This window comes from Equus przewalskii, chromosome 2, assembly GCF_037783145.1.
Source record: "Equus przewalskii isolate Varuska chromosome 2, EquPr2, whole genome shotgun sequence".
NCBI classification, from domain to species: Eukaryota; Metazoa; Chordata; class Mammalia; order Perissodactyla; family Equidae; genus Equus; species Equus przewalskii.
In genome coordinates, this window is record NC_091832.1 from 13,155,622 (window position 1) to 13,170,854 (window position 15,233).

The 15,233-nt window shown below is 36.8% G+C and overlaps 1 protein-coding gene and 1 non-coding gene across 3 annotated transcripts in view; both read left to right on the forward strand.

The window, feature by feature from the left end:
- The window catches only part of ZSWIM5 (zinc finger SWIM-type containing 5), a 231,662-nt gene that overhangs the window by 162,666 nt on the left and 53,763 nt on the right, over window positions 1-15,233 (forward strand). For both annotated transcript variants that reach the window (XM_070609803.1, XM_070609804.1), the window contains one exon: window positions 4,935-5,291. In XM_070609803.1, the coding sequence (XP_070465904.1) occupies window positions 4,935-5,291 (357 nt within the window). The remainder of the gene's footprint in view (window positions 1-4,934; window positions 5,292-15,233) is intronic.
- On the forward strand, window positions 6,131-6,237 carry LOC139082110 (U6 spliceosomal RNA). The gene has a single exon (XR_011537840.1). It is a non-coding gene; the product is annotated as a U6 spliceosomal RNA (small nuclear RNA).

A 15,233-nucleotide genomic window follows, 5' to 3' on the forward strand; every position in this document is an offset into this window, starting at 1 on the left:
GTAATGTCTGGACCTTGTTTGTATCCTGATTTGAACAAATGTCTTGTTTTTGAAGTCAGTTGTGGAAATCTAAACACTAGATATTTGACATTAAGGAATTATTATTAATTTTAAATTCTTTTAGAAATGTATACAGATGTATTTACCAATAAAATGATATTTCTAGGATTTACTTCAATATAATCCATTGGGGAGGACAGGGAAGGACTTGGGAAAGGGTAAAGATTCAAACAAGTTTATCTTTGTGTTGATAATTGTTGAAGCTGAGTGATGGATAGATGGGGGCTGATGATACTACACTCTCTACTACTTTGAAAATGTCCAACTAAAAGGTTAAAAAGTAAAAAGTCAGAGCATACAGTGGGTATTTCATAAATACATGCTGGATTCAATAGAGATTTTTAAAAATTAGGCTTCTACATATTTGCTTAAATCAGCAGGTTTTTTAAATGTTTATGGCAGTTAGGTTTGCAATGGGAAAGAAACACTGCATTGAACCTATTCTATGTAGCTTTATTCTCAGGAGTAATTAAATGTTAAAAAAATGTTACTAGGTTACAATAGACAAGAAGTACAAGTATTTGAAACTGACTTTCAGTTTACATTCCAAGAGATATGAAAGGAAAAAAGAACTAGCAAGGAAACTTCCACAGAGCCACTCAGAGCCTTCTGCCTTTCATATGGGCCTAGGCCTGAGCTATACCGGTGTTACTACAGCTAATGGAGCCCAAAGATTTACTGAGCTCGAATGAACATGTTCCCAAGAGCATCATGGGCCTTAACCGAAGCCTCTAGGGAGCCATGTCTAAATGGCTTTTGAAAAATATTTTGCAGAAAGTTTTAGTATTGACCTACTATGGAGACAGCTGGAATCTAAACTGATACTCGACGTTTGGTCTTTAATTCCAGATTAACCTAGAGGGTTCAGACCATTGCCAACGCTATAAAAACTGGAATTTTAGAATTTCAGTAAACCTTAAAGTTATTTTCTAATAATGTGTCTAGTTATATTCTTTTATAGTTTATAAAGTTAAATGTGGTATTGACTGCCATACAACACAGTGTTATACAGAGGCAGTATAGTAAAATAATTAAGAGTGTGGGCTTTTGAGCCAAACTGCCTGGGTGTGAACCTTGACTTTGCCAATTAGTAGCAGAACGACCTGGAGCAAGTTACTTAACTTCTACTGTGCCTACATTTCCTCATACATAAAATGGGAATTATAATAATAATCAGAGTTTTCCAGAGAAACAGAATCAGTAGGCTATATATATATATATATATGCACATATATATGCATATATATATAATTTCTTTCAAGGAGTTGGCCTACACAATTATGGGAGTTGACAAGTCTGAAATCTGTAGAGTGGGCCAGCAGGCTGGAGATTCTTGGGCAGGATCTCATGCTGCAGTCTTGAGGCAGAATTCCTTTCTCAGAGAAACCTCAGTTTTGCTCGTAAGGCCTTTCAACTGATTGGATGAGAGCCACGCACATTACTGAGGATAATTTCCTTAGTTAAAGTCAACTGATTGTAGATGTTAGCGGCATCTACAAAATACCTCCACAGCAAACACCTTAGATTAGTGTTTAATTGAATAACTGGCTTCTCTAGCCTAGTCAAATTGACACATAAAACTTACCAGTATACCTACTATCAACTTTGTAAGAATTGTGAAAATTTAATGAGTTAATGCTTGTAAAGCACTTAGAACAGAGCCTGACACATAGGAGGTACTCATAAAGGTTAGCTGTTATTATGCACTCTTTAAATCCCAAAAGTACGCTGGTTCTAGGAAAAATAATAGATTCAGTGATAGTCACTAGAAAATCATAATATGTCTATGCTAAAATGAGCCTTGGAGGTCTTCTAGACCAGCCTCTCATCTTAAAAATATGGAAGCTGAGGTATAGTTCTTTTTTTCATATTACAGCCAGAGTGATTTTGGTTTTTTATAGTGATAAACCATACACAGAGACAGCCCTGCTCTCATGGGGCTTACGGCTTAATAAGATACCCATTGTTTCTATCCCATATCTAACTGATATTCTTATTCATTTTCAAGCAGGAGAGGAATGAGAGAATTGGGTTCAGAGATGTGTTGCAGGCCAAGTACCCCAAAGCATTGAACTGATCAAGTAGAAATGTTTATACTCACCTTTTAGATTCAGAGGCTTGGAGCCTAAGCTTTTCCCACATTGACATCACTATCTTATTTGAAATTTTAAAGTAGCCCTTCTATGAGGTCTCTTTTTATCAGGACTTAAGTTATTTCTCAAGAATGTACCAAATACTCCTGAGTGGCCTAAGGGAAATTAAGAATGTACCTTCTTAGCACCTGGTTTTCAACCACTGTGAAACTTGGCCACTGGGGAAGTTGTTTCTGGTTTCTTTGACATGGAGGCCCATTAACAAAAATTGCATAAGAGCATGTAGGAGATTTTACAGTTGTACAAAGTACTTTTGAGAGAGAAGCAGAACAAGTGTTATTATCCCCACTTTACTGAAGAGGAAGCTGAGGCTCAGAGTTGTGAAGTGAGTCACCTGAGACTACATAGTAAATAGCAGATCCTGGCTGCCTAATTTATAAGGTAATGTGCTCTCTGCTAGTTACTCTTCTGGCGGTGTCTGGTGGATATAAATCTGGAGAGGAGCTGTTTCTCAACCCTGCAGTTCTCTTCCGTAGTTCTAAAGTGAAGGCAGTTTTACCCATACTTAATCATATTTGAATGTAACTTTTTTACTTTGCTTTAAACAAATGACAAATATTTTTAAATCTGCAGCTAAGTTTAACTGAGAAAAGGCCCATGTGAAGTTTAAAAAGTATACCTGGAGGCTGTGAAGATAACAAATTAATTTTGATCTTTTTCTTGCTCTGGAAACTAATCTTAACTTTTCAGTAATCTGCACCTTTCTTTAAATTGGACCTAAATCTCCCTATATTGGTGTTAATTTTGCCAGATTTTATGAGTATGCTTGTAAATTTGGGTCTTATTCTTTTTTTTTTTGAGGAAGATTAGCCCTGAGCTAACTGCTGCCAATCCTCCTTTTTGCTGAGGAAGACTGGCCCTGAGCTAACATCCATGCCCATCTTCCTCTACTTTATATGTGGGACACCTACCACAGCATGGCTTGCCAAGCAGTGCCATGTTCGCGTCTGGGATCCAAACCGGCGAACCCCAGGCGGCTGAAACGCAACATGTGCACTTAACTGCTGCGCCACCGGCCCAGCCCCTGGGTCTTATTCTTATTTTAATTAACTACAGTTATCTGAAACTTGAACTTTGGAAAGTTTCTTCTCTGCATTTTTTAATTCTACCAGGTCACAATGGTAGCTCTGAAACTTATATATGCACCTTTTATTATTTGATAAATATTTCTCCAACAAGTATAAAATTATTTAAAATTGCTTTCCTATTCACAGTGTACACATTGCAGTTAAGTAGGAAAGTCTCTGAAATTAGCCTTACCTTTGTTCCTGTCTGTACTATACCATTTGGCACATCATATTGTAATCATTTATTTATGTGTCTGTGATTTTTGACAATAGGGACTTTGTCAAGGCATCTTTTAGAGGTAGTGTAGTGTAAATAGAAGAAAGGGGCCAGCCTGGTGGCGTAGTGGTTAAGTTTGCCTACTCCCCTTTGGCAGCCTGAGGTTCACAGATTCAGATCCCAAGTGTGAGCCTATATACCATTCATCAAGCCATGCTGTGGTGGCATCCCACATACAGAATAGAAGGAGGATAGGCACAGATGTTAGCTTGGGGACAATCTTTCTCAAGCAAAAAGAGAAAGATTGGCAACAGATGTTAGTTCAGGGCCAATCTTCCTCATCAAAAAAAGAAAGAAAGAAAGAAAAAGAAACGAAACTTTGGAGTCAGTCAGATCTGGTTCCAAATTCCAGGTCTATCACTTGCTAGCTGAGGTGCTAGCAAGCAAATTACTGACCCTTTCTGAGCCTCAGTTTACACACCTTTAAAATAAGGAAAATAATACCAACTGCATAAGGTTGTTGCAGTAAATTACTAAAGGAACCAACACAGTTCTGCTACATGATAGGTGCTTTACAAATATTTGATATTCCTCTCCTTTTTGTTAGTATTCCTACGCCTAGCAGTCTGATCCTTAAGGTCTCATTAAACTTTTGTTGAATGACTGAATGATTTGCTGAATACACATTTTTGTCAAAGGAGAAGAATCATATTTAGAGTAAAGAATAAACAGTATTATAGAATCAATTTGCTATTGATGTGACTTTTTTCGATTTAGTTGTAACTTAATGTATTCTCTCTACATTTCAAAATTATTGGTGCTGTGTGCTAGTGAGTAGAGGTGTAACACTGCCCAGTCTCACTGCAGCAAGCTCTACTTTCCATGTCGAATGAGGTTTCTTACCTTTTAAGTATTCCACATGGTCACACTCTGGAATTGTATGTTTTAGGAATGTTGTCTTTATCTTCCTTGTTCTTCCTGGTGTCCTTCCTTGTGGAGTTCTTTCGGTTTCTCTTTCATTTATAGCATTCACCTTACTCCAGATTGTACTGATGTAGACTTGTCTCTGTCCACAAAGATCTCTGAATCTACTATACAGGTTCATAACTTATTTGGGGTTCCTTATTAACCTTTTTGAGACTGATGAAAGCTATGAACTATCCCCCCAGAAAAATGAACATATGTACAAACAAAAGGTTTTCTTATTAGTTCAGGAGGTTCATGGATTCCAGAATAAGGACTCTTTTTCTAGATTGTGTGTTCCTTAAAAGCAATACCTGAGTTTCACTGAGCTTTGTGTCTGTGGCAGAGCCTACCACATATATAGGAGATACTCAGCCAATAGTTTCTGAATTGATTAATTGAAATGCAGAATATTTGAAAACCTTCAAGTTTCTTACTACAGAATCTCTAAAGACACTTTCTTTGTTTCCCTAGGCTTCCATCTCAGTGGCACAGTAACTGAGCCGGCTACTACTTCTGAACCAGCAATGACTTACAAAGTTGCAATCAGTTTTGATCGATGCAAAATCACTTCAGTGACGTGTGGCTGTGGGAACAAAGACATATTCTACTGTGCTCATGTGGTAGCGCTCTCACTCTACAGGATCCGTAAACCAGACCAAGTCAAATTACGTCTTCCTATCTCAGAAACCCTTTTCCAGATGAATAGGGACCAGCTACAAAAGTTTATTCAATATTTAATCACGGCACACCACACTGAAGTTCTTCCTACTGCACAGAAACTGGCAGACGAGATTCTGTCCTCCAACTCAGAAATCAACCAAGTGAACGGTAATCGTACAACATTTTTGTTGCTAAAAATCTTTGTGGCTTTATTGCATGTTTATTTATTTATGTATTTTTGCATGTTTAGAGGTTGGGATATTTTTGCAGTTGTAATCACTTAACCTTAATCAGTTCATTCTATCCAAACAACTGTCTATTGAACTCTTTGTTCTTAAAGCAGTCCACTGTCTACTTCACAAAGGTTTTGGCAAAAAAGGACAGAGAATGTTAAACTTATATATTGATCTAGTTTATGGACTTTATTTGTCCATACAATCCCTGTCCCTGGGAGCCTGGAATATTAAGAAGTGAGAGTAAGTATAAAATAATTTGTGTCAATCAAGAAATGAGATGGATAGGAGAATTCCTGTAACATTTCAGGGTCCTACGTAGCATCAGGGTTATTCTAAAGAGCATTTGTTAGCATTGTGCTTATCAGCTATGTAATGGGAGGGTGTGTGGATGCAGAAAGATACTATGTTCACTCATTCATTCAACAAGTCAAGTATATATTGAGTATCTACTGTGAGCAAGCAATAGTGCTGATTGTTGAGGGCATAAAACAGACATAGTTCAGGGCCAGCCTGGTGGAGTAGTGGTTAAGTTCATGTGCTGTGCTTTGGCAGCCCAGGGTTCACCAGTTTGGATCCTGGGCATGGACCTACACACCACTTATCAAGCCATGCTGTGGCAGGTATCCCACATATAAAATAGAGGAAGATGGGCACAGATGTTAGTTCAGGGCCAATCTTCCTCAGGGAAAAAGAGGAAGATTAGCAGTGGATGGGAGCTCAAGTCTAATCTTCCTCTAGATAAATAAATAAAATAAAACAGACATGGTTCCTGTGCTCGTTTTGGCAGCACATATACTAAAATTGGAACGATACAGAGAAGATTAGCATGGCCCCCGTGCAAGGATGACACACAAATTCATGAAGCATTCCATATTTTTACAGGATTTTTTATACAACCCTAATGGTAATCACTAAACAAATAACTAGAATAGAGACATAAGTGATAAATAAGGAGAAAACTAAGAAAACCATCATAGAAAACTACCTAACCTAATTGGTAGTCCAAAAAACATGGGACAAGAAACAAAGGAAATGCAGGAGAACTGGAAAATGAGTGATAAGATGGCAGCATTAAGCCCTCGTATGTCAATAATCACTCTAAATGTAAATGGATTGAATTCTCCTATCAGAAGACACAGACTGGCAGATGGATTAAAAAACAAGACCCACCAATATGCTGCCTCCAGGAAACACATCTCAGCTCCAAAGACAAACACAGGCTTAGAGTGAAGGGATGGAAGATGGTACTCCAAGCTAATGGCAAATGAAAGAAAGTAGGTGTTGCCATAGTTATGTCAGACAAAGTAGACTTCAAGATAAAACAGGTAAACAGAGACAAACAGGGGCAGTATATAAGGATCAAAGGGACACTCCACCAAGAAGACATAACAATTATAAATATTTATGCACCCAACACAGGAGCACCAAAGTACATAAAGCAAGTATTAACAAACCTAAAAGGAGATATTAACAACAACACAATAATAGTAGGGGACCTCAACTCCCCACTTAACATCAATGGATACATCTTCTAGACAAAAAGTCAACAAGGAAATAGTGGAATTAAACAAAAAACTAGATCAGGTGGACTTTGTAGATCTATATAGAACACTCCATCCAAAAACAGCATAATACACATTCTTCTCATCTGTGTATGGAACATTCTCAAGGATAGACCATATACTAGGAAAAAAGCTAAGCCCCAATAAACTTAAGAAGATTGAAATCATTTCTAGCATCTTTTCTGACCATAATGCTATGAAACTAGAAGTCAACTACAAGAAAAAAGCTGGGAAAGGGACAAAGATGTGGAGACTAAACAACATGCTGCTGAACAACCAATGGGTCATTGAAGAAATTAAAGGAGAAATCAAAAAATATCTGGAGACAAATGAAAATGAAAACACACCATACCAACTCATATGGGATGCAGCAAAGGCAGTCTTAAGAGGAAAATTTATAGCAATACAGGCCCACATCAATAAACAAGAAAAATCTCAAATAAGCAATCTTAAATTACACCTAACAGAATTAGAAAAAGAAGAAACAAAGCCCAAACTCAGCAGAAGGAGGGAAATAATAAAAATGAGAGCAGAAATAAATGAAATTGAAACAAAAAAGACAGTAGAAGGGATCAATGCAACAAACAGCTGGTTCTTTGAGAAGATAAACAAAATTGACAAACCCTCAGCCAGACTCACTAAGAAAAAAAGAAAGATGGCTCAAATAAATAAAATTAGAAATGAAAGAGGAGAAATTACAATGGATACCACAGAAATACAAAAGATTATAAAAGAATACTATGAAAAACTAGATGCCAACAAATTGGACCATCTAGAAGAAATGGATGAATTCTTAGACTCCTACAGCCTCCCAAAACTGAATCAAGAAGAAATAGAGAGTCTGAGTAGACCAATCACAAGTAAAGAGAGTGAAACAATAATCAAAAACCTCCCAAAAAATAAAAGTCCAGGACCCGATGTCTTCTCTGGAGAATTCTACCAAACATTCAAAGAGGATTTATTACCTATCTTCAAACTATTCCAAAAAATTGAGGAAGACAAAACACTTCCTAATACATTCTACAAGGCCTGCATCACCCTGATCTAAAAGCCAGACAAGGACAACACAAAGAAGGAAAATTACAGGCCAATATCGCTGACGAACATAGATGAGAAAATCCTCAACAAAATATTGGCAAACTGAATACAGCAATACATCAAAAAGATCATACACCATGATCAAATGGCATTCATACCAGGGCCACAGGGGTGGTTTGACATCAGCCAATCAATCAATGTGATACACCACATCAACAAAATGAGGAATAAAAATCACACAATCATCTCAATAGACACAGAGAAAGCACTTGAAAAGATCCAACCTTCATTCATGATAAAAATTCTCAATAAAATGGGTATAGAAGGAAAATACCTCAGCATAATAAAGGCCATATATGACACACCCACAGCCAACATCATACTCAGTGGGGAAAAACTGAAAGCCATCCTGCTGAGAACAGGAACAAGACAAGGGTGCCCACTTTCTCCACTCTTATTTGGCATATTACTGGATGTTTTGGCCAGAGCAATTAGGCAAGAAAAAGAAATACGGGAATCCAAATAGGCAAGGAAGAAGTGAAACTCTTGCTGTTTGCAAATGACATGATTTTATATATAGGAAACCCTAAAAAATCCATTGGAAAACTATTAAAAATAATCAACAACTATAGCAAAATTGTAGGGTGCAAAGTCAACTTACAAAACTCAGTGGCATGTCTATACTTGAATGATGAACTAACTGAAAAAGAACTCAAGAACACGGTCCCGTTTACAATTGCAACAAAGAGAATAAAATATCTAGGAATAAATTTAACGAAGGAGGTGAAAGACATACACAGTAAAAACTGTAAGACATTACTGAAAGAAATCAATAATGACACAAAGAAATGGAAAGATATTCCATGCACATGGATTGGAATATAGTTAAAATGTCCATACTACCTAAAGCAATCTACAGATTCAATGCAATCTCAATCAGAATCCCAAAGACATGCTTCATGGAAATAGAATGAAGAATCTTAAAATTCATATGGGACAACAAAAGACCTCATATAGCCAAAGCAATACTGAGAAATAAGAAAAAAGCTGGAGGCATCACAATCCCTGACTTCAAAATATACTACAAAGCTCTAGTAACCAAAACACCATGATACTGGTACAAAAACAGACACACAAGTCAATGGAACAGAATTGAAAGCCCAGAAACAAAACCACACATCTACAGACACCTAATCTTCAACAGAAGAGCCAAGAACATACAATGGAGAAAGGAAAGCCTCTTCAATAAATGGTGTTGGGAAAACTGGACAGCAATATGCAAAAGAATGAAAGTAGATCATTTTCTTTTTCCATACACAAAAAAAGACTCAAAATGGACAAAGACTTGAAGGTAAGCCCTGAAACCATAAAACTTCTAAAAGAAAATATAGGCAGTACACTCTTTGACATCAGTCCTAAAAGGATCTTTTTGAATACCATGTCCACTTGGACAAGGGCATCAAAAGGAAAAATAAACAAGTGGGACTTCATCAGACTAAAGAGCTTCTGCAAGGCAAAAGAAACCAGGATCAAAACAAAAAGACAACCCACCAACTGAGAGAAAATATTTGCAAATCATGTATCTGACAAGGGGTTAATCTCCAAAATGTATGAAGAAGTCACACAACTGAATACAAAAAAACAAACAACCTGATCAAAGTGAGCAGAGGAAATCAAGACATTTTTCCAAAGAAGATATACAGGTGGCCAATAGGCACATGGGAAGATGTTCAACATCACTCATCATCAGGGAAATGCAAATCAAAACTACACTTAGATATGCCCTCATACCTGTTAGAGTAGCTATAATCACCAAGACAAAAAATAAATGTTGGAGAGGATGTGGAGAAAAGGGAACCCTCATACACTGCTGGTGGGAATGCAAACTGGTGCAGCCACTATGGGAAACAGTATGGAGATTTCTCAAAAAAATTAAAAATAGAAATACCATATGACCCAGCCATCCCACTACTGGATATTTACCCGAAGAACTTGAAGCCAACAATACAAAGCAACCTCATTCATTGCATGCATACCTTCATTGCATCATTATTCACAATAGCCAAGACATGGAAACAACCCAAGTGCCCATCGACTGATGACTGGATAAAGAAGATCTGGTGTATATATATACAATGGGATACTACTCAGGCATAAAAAAAGACAAAATTGTCCCATTTGCAACAACGTAGATGGACCTTGAGGGTATTATGTTAAGCGAAATAAGCCAGACAGGGAAAGACAGAACCATATGATTTCACTCAGATATGGAAGATAAGCACACGGACAAAGAGAACAGTTTATTGGTTACCAGGGAAGGGGGTTAGAGAGTAGGCACAAGGGATGAAGGGGCACATTCTTATGGTGACTGACAAATAATGATGTACAAATGAAATTTCACAATGTTATAAACTTTTATGACCCCAATTTTAAAAAAAGAAAGATTGGCAACAGATGTTAGCTCAGGGCCAATCCTCCTCACCAAAAAAACAAAAAACACCTAAAATAAATAAATAAACTTACCCTTAAAAAAAAAACTGACATGGTTCCTGCCTTCGAATAGTTTATAATCTTAGAAAAGACATCAAAATCTGAAATAAATGCTTGCTTTTGTAATGAAGCCAGGTTGTAGAGAGTTAATTCCAAGAAACTATTGAAGAATTTTGAGAAGAGGAGATGTATGAGCCATTTTTTCATTTTGTTTGTTAGGTCCTACTATGTTCCAGGCATCATGCAAGGGACTTTAATATATTAACATATATAGTTCATTTAGTTTTCAGAACTACTTTGTGAGGTAGGTATTATAACCATTTCCATTTTATAAATAAGGAAATTATTTATAACTCAGGCTCACCTGACTTCAGAACTCAAGTTTTGTTTGTGTGTGTGTGTGTGTGTGTGAGGAAGATTGGCCCTCCTCTTTTTGCTTCAGGAAGATTGTCTCTGAGCTAATATCTGTGCCAGTCTTCCTCTGTTTTATGTGGGATGTCATCACAGCATGGTTTGATGAGCACTGCTAGGCCCGCGTCCAGGATCCGAACCTGTAAATCCTGGGCTGCTGAAGCAGAGCACGCAAACTTAACCACCACTCCACCAGGCCGGCCCCAGAACTCAAGTTTTTTATGCTTCTCTATACTTTCTCTCCATTTTTCTCAGATAATTTTGGTACTACTGTAATAAAAGAGGCAGTGAGACCAGGTAGATGGCCTGTATAATACTGTAGTCCATGTGCCAAAGGACCTGCCTTTCCCCGTCGTCCAATAGAACTAATCAGTTCCTACACACAATCTCACCACTCCTCAGAAGGAAGGATAGTAAGACAGACAGGCCTCCAGGAACTCTTGCCAGCTAGCAGAAATAATCTTCTGTTGCTTTATACTCAAAGTCGTTGTGTTTACATAGTAACTGAGCTCTATTTGAGTGATACTGTTAAAGAGTAGCTTTATATATCTCTTCTTACCCCACACAGGGAGGCTTTTCTACTTCTCTGGCCTCCTCAAATCTAGAGCTTTAACGGAGCTGAGTTCTGCCCCATCCCCAGGTCTGTAGCACCAGAGAGAAATACAGCTCTACCCCAACAGCTGGGCTGTGGCCTGCTTTCATACCGCATTCCCACTAGCTCTTTCTCAGAATTTTTGCCTATTACCAAGCTCTCTTGCCTTTTCTTGAACTGAGCACCTTGGTTGAGGACCTGTATTATATCTGTCTTGTTCACCACTACTGTCACCAAAACAGCTCTCTTCCCTCTTTACCGCTGTGCTGAAGCAACCTTTATCCCTTGTTACACCTCCCATCTCAGGATCTTATTATTTGTCTGAAATTAGGCTTAAATTGCCACATTGTACTTAAGATAGGATTCTCAACCTTCCCCAGGAGCTAATACTTCTGTACCTGTGTTTATCCCACACTAATATTAGCTTTCTACCCCAGGTTCCCTAATATTCCACAAGGCCTTTCCTAATCTGTTTCTAATAACCATGCTGATATGGCAGTGATACTGAAAATAGGAGGGGGTGGGTGGAAATGGAGATATCTTAGAAGTAACACGGACTGGATTCAACATCCAGGTGTGTAGGATGAGTGGGAAGTGAAGAAGAGGAAGATGAGAGAAAACAATTCCAGAATGCCTAGCTAGGATTGCATTGATGGATTTGATGATAATGTTGTCATTCACTTAGGGAACATAAGAGAAGGAATGAATTTAGGAGGAAGATGAATTCAATTTAAGTTTGATGTGCTTGTAGGACATTTAGGTAAAGATTTCTGATAGGCATTTGGATATACTGATCTAGAACTGAGGACAGAAGTCAGAATTTTAGAGTTACTAGCATTGAGATGATATTTGAAGTCATGTTTCTTTCTTCTTGCTAAATCTTTAAACACTTAGAACATCTTCCTTCTCCTCTCTCTCAAACCCTACTCCTCACCAAAACAAACTTAAAAGCAGGAATAAGATTTCTAAAACTGCTAGCTACCTTCTGTTAATCCCAGGAATGGATCCAGGCATTATTCTGCTCCTTACTTCCCTGAAACCTTTTCTTTTATTAGTCCCAATGTGTAGTTTTAACTAGACTTCGCCTTATCCTCTTTGGATTGGTGATAAAATTGGGACTATCTTTCCAACTCTCTGTCTACCACTGCTCCATGCTCTGTTTGTGATTTGCTCCAGTAACTCTATACCTTGAGATTCTCTGGCATACAGCATCCTGGCAGGGCTTCAGTTGCTGATTATCCATGAAGAGAGATTAGATACCAAAAGAAAAGTAACATAACTTGAGGAGTCAGGTCAGGAACCATGTATTAGAAATTTATGAATGTCCATCACCAAGCATGATACCTGGAAAATAATGAAGGTTTGTTGAATGAAGATAGCCATGCATATACAGGTGATGAAACAGGAGCCAGTGTAGGAATTAGCAAAGTAGAATGAGAAATGAGAAAAAGCTAGCAAGTTATTGTCGAAGTCAGTATAGAATTGATTTAAGAAGCAAATGGTCAACAGTATTGAATATTGTGGAAGATACAGACCAGAACTAACAAACATAGAAGGGCAATTGGGGGAAATAGAGATTATGCAGAGAGAAGAAAACTTTGAAAAATTATTAATAATATCATCATAGGAAAAAGAAGATATTGCAACCATGAAATAAAAACTCCATGCTATGAAAACAAATTCACAGATCAGAAAGAACTAAAGAATATTACCAATATACTGGCAAAAAAATTATAAAACTAAGTGGTAGAAAATAAAGGTAAGAAAAGTTCCTATAGAGTAGAGCAAAGAGACAAAAAGAAGAAAAATAGGAGAAAAAACGATGTTCATAATTAAGAGAATGAGTCTTGGAATTCCAATGTTTGAATAATGGGGGTTCCAGAAATAGAAAACAGAGGTAAGGAATTCATCAATGGAGTAATTGAAGAAAATTTCCTAGAACAAAAACGTGAGTTTCCAAAGTGAAAGGATGCCACTAAATGCCCAGCAATGGGAAAAGAAGAATCTTGTCAATAAATGGTGCTGGATCAATTAGATATTCATGTGGGGTAGGGGGAACAACTTGATTCCTACCTCATACCATACAGAAAAATCAATTGGAGATCGGTTATAGTTATAAATGGAAAAAGTGAAATAATAAAGCATAAAGGAGATAAATGAGAAAATATCTTCATGTCCTTGAGGTAGGAAGAAATTTCTGAAGTAGGAAAAGATTGATAAATTGGACTTCATTAAAAATGTTAAACTTCTGTTTATCAAAAGGCACTATTAAGAGATGAAAAAGGCAGAAAGTAGTGGGAGGAGATATTTTAATACCTATAACTGACAAAGGGTTTATAGCCTAAATATACAAAGAACCCCTACAAATAGTAAAATGGACAAGAGACACAAAAAGGCACTTGATAAAAGGATATCCAAATGGCTAATAAATATATTAAAAGGTACTTTAACTAATTAGTAATCAGGGAAATGCAAATTAAAACCACAGTGAGATACTACTGCATATCCACCAGAATGGCTAAATTTTTTAAACTATCGGTATCAAGTGTTGGTGAGGATATTGAGCAACTGGGACTAATATATTGCAGGTGGGAGTATAAATTGTTACAGTCACTTTGGGAAACTGTTTGGCATCATCTAACTAAAGTTGAACATATGCATACCCCATGACCCAGAAATTCTTCTAGATGTCTACCCAATGGAAATGAGTAACATAATTTGTAATAGCCTGAAATAGAAATAGTTCAAATGTCCATCAACAGTAGAATGGTTAAATAAATTGATACATTCATATAATGGAATACTATACATCAATGAAAATAAAGTATTGCTAAACACAAAAATTTGGATGAATCTTATGATGTTGAATGAAAGAAGCCAGATGCAAAAGAATAAATCTTGTAAGATTCCTTTTATGTAAAGTTCAAAAACAAATCCCTGGTGCTGGAAGTCAGGATAGTGGTTAATTTGAGGGAAGGGGAAAGGAGATAGTGTTTGCAAAGGGGCTTCTGGGATGCTGGTAGTATTCTATTTCTTGACTTTGGTGGTAGTTACATTGTTATAATCACTATGTGATAATTCATCAAGCTATCCACTTAAGATTTATGCACTTTTCATAATTTATATTTCAATTTTAATTTAATTTAAAAAGCAGTGAGTGGATGTGCACATATGTGTACACACATACATATATGCATAGGGCAAAAGGACTGGAAGAAAATACACTGTAATATTAATAATGGTAATCTACGGCTGGTGGCATTATAGGTGGGTTTTTATTTTCTTTATGCTTTAGTATATTTTCCACAATAAACATGTTATTATTTTTATAATTTAAAAAAGGATGTTTAAGAATGAAAGAAAAATTGGTTCCACAGACTTAATAGTTTCCTCTGGACAGGTCTCCTGGTTACAGCCTCAGTTCTGACTTGGAGCCTCAACCCATGTGATGGTTTGTTTCATTATTATTTATAAAACATCCTTTCTATTTTATCTTCACTTGTTACCATTTCTCTTATAGTCCTTTGGAAAATTTCACACTATAACATTAAAGTGTCATTTACATTGACTGGGTCCACTTTACCACTACTAAGGGGAATTAGTTTCATACTCATCTCTTTTTATGAAAAGACTAAAATATTCTAACCATATATAGGGACATTTTTATGTTTTTTTTTTATCCAAAGGATTTTTCTTTTAAGATTTTGCCTAGGAGTTAGTGAGGTGGACAGCTGGAGAGGCTGGTTGTGAACTTCAGGCCTAGTTTATCTCGTTAAAATTA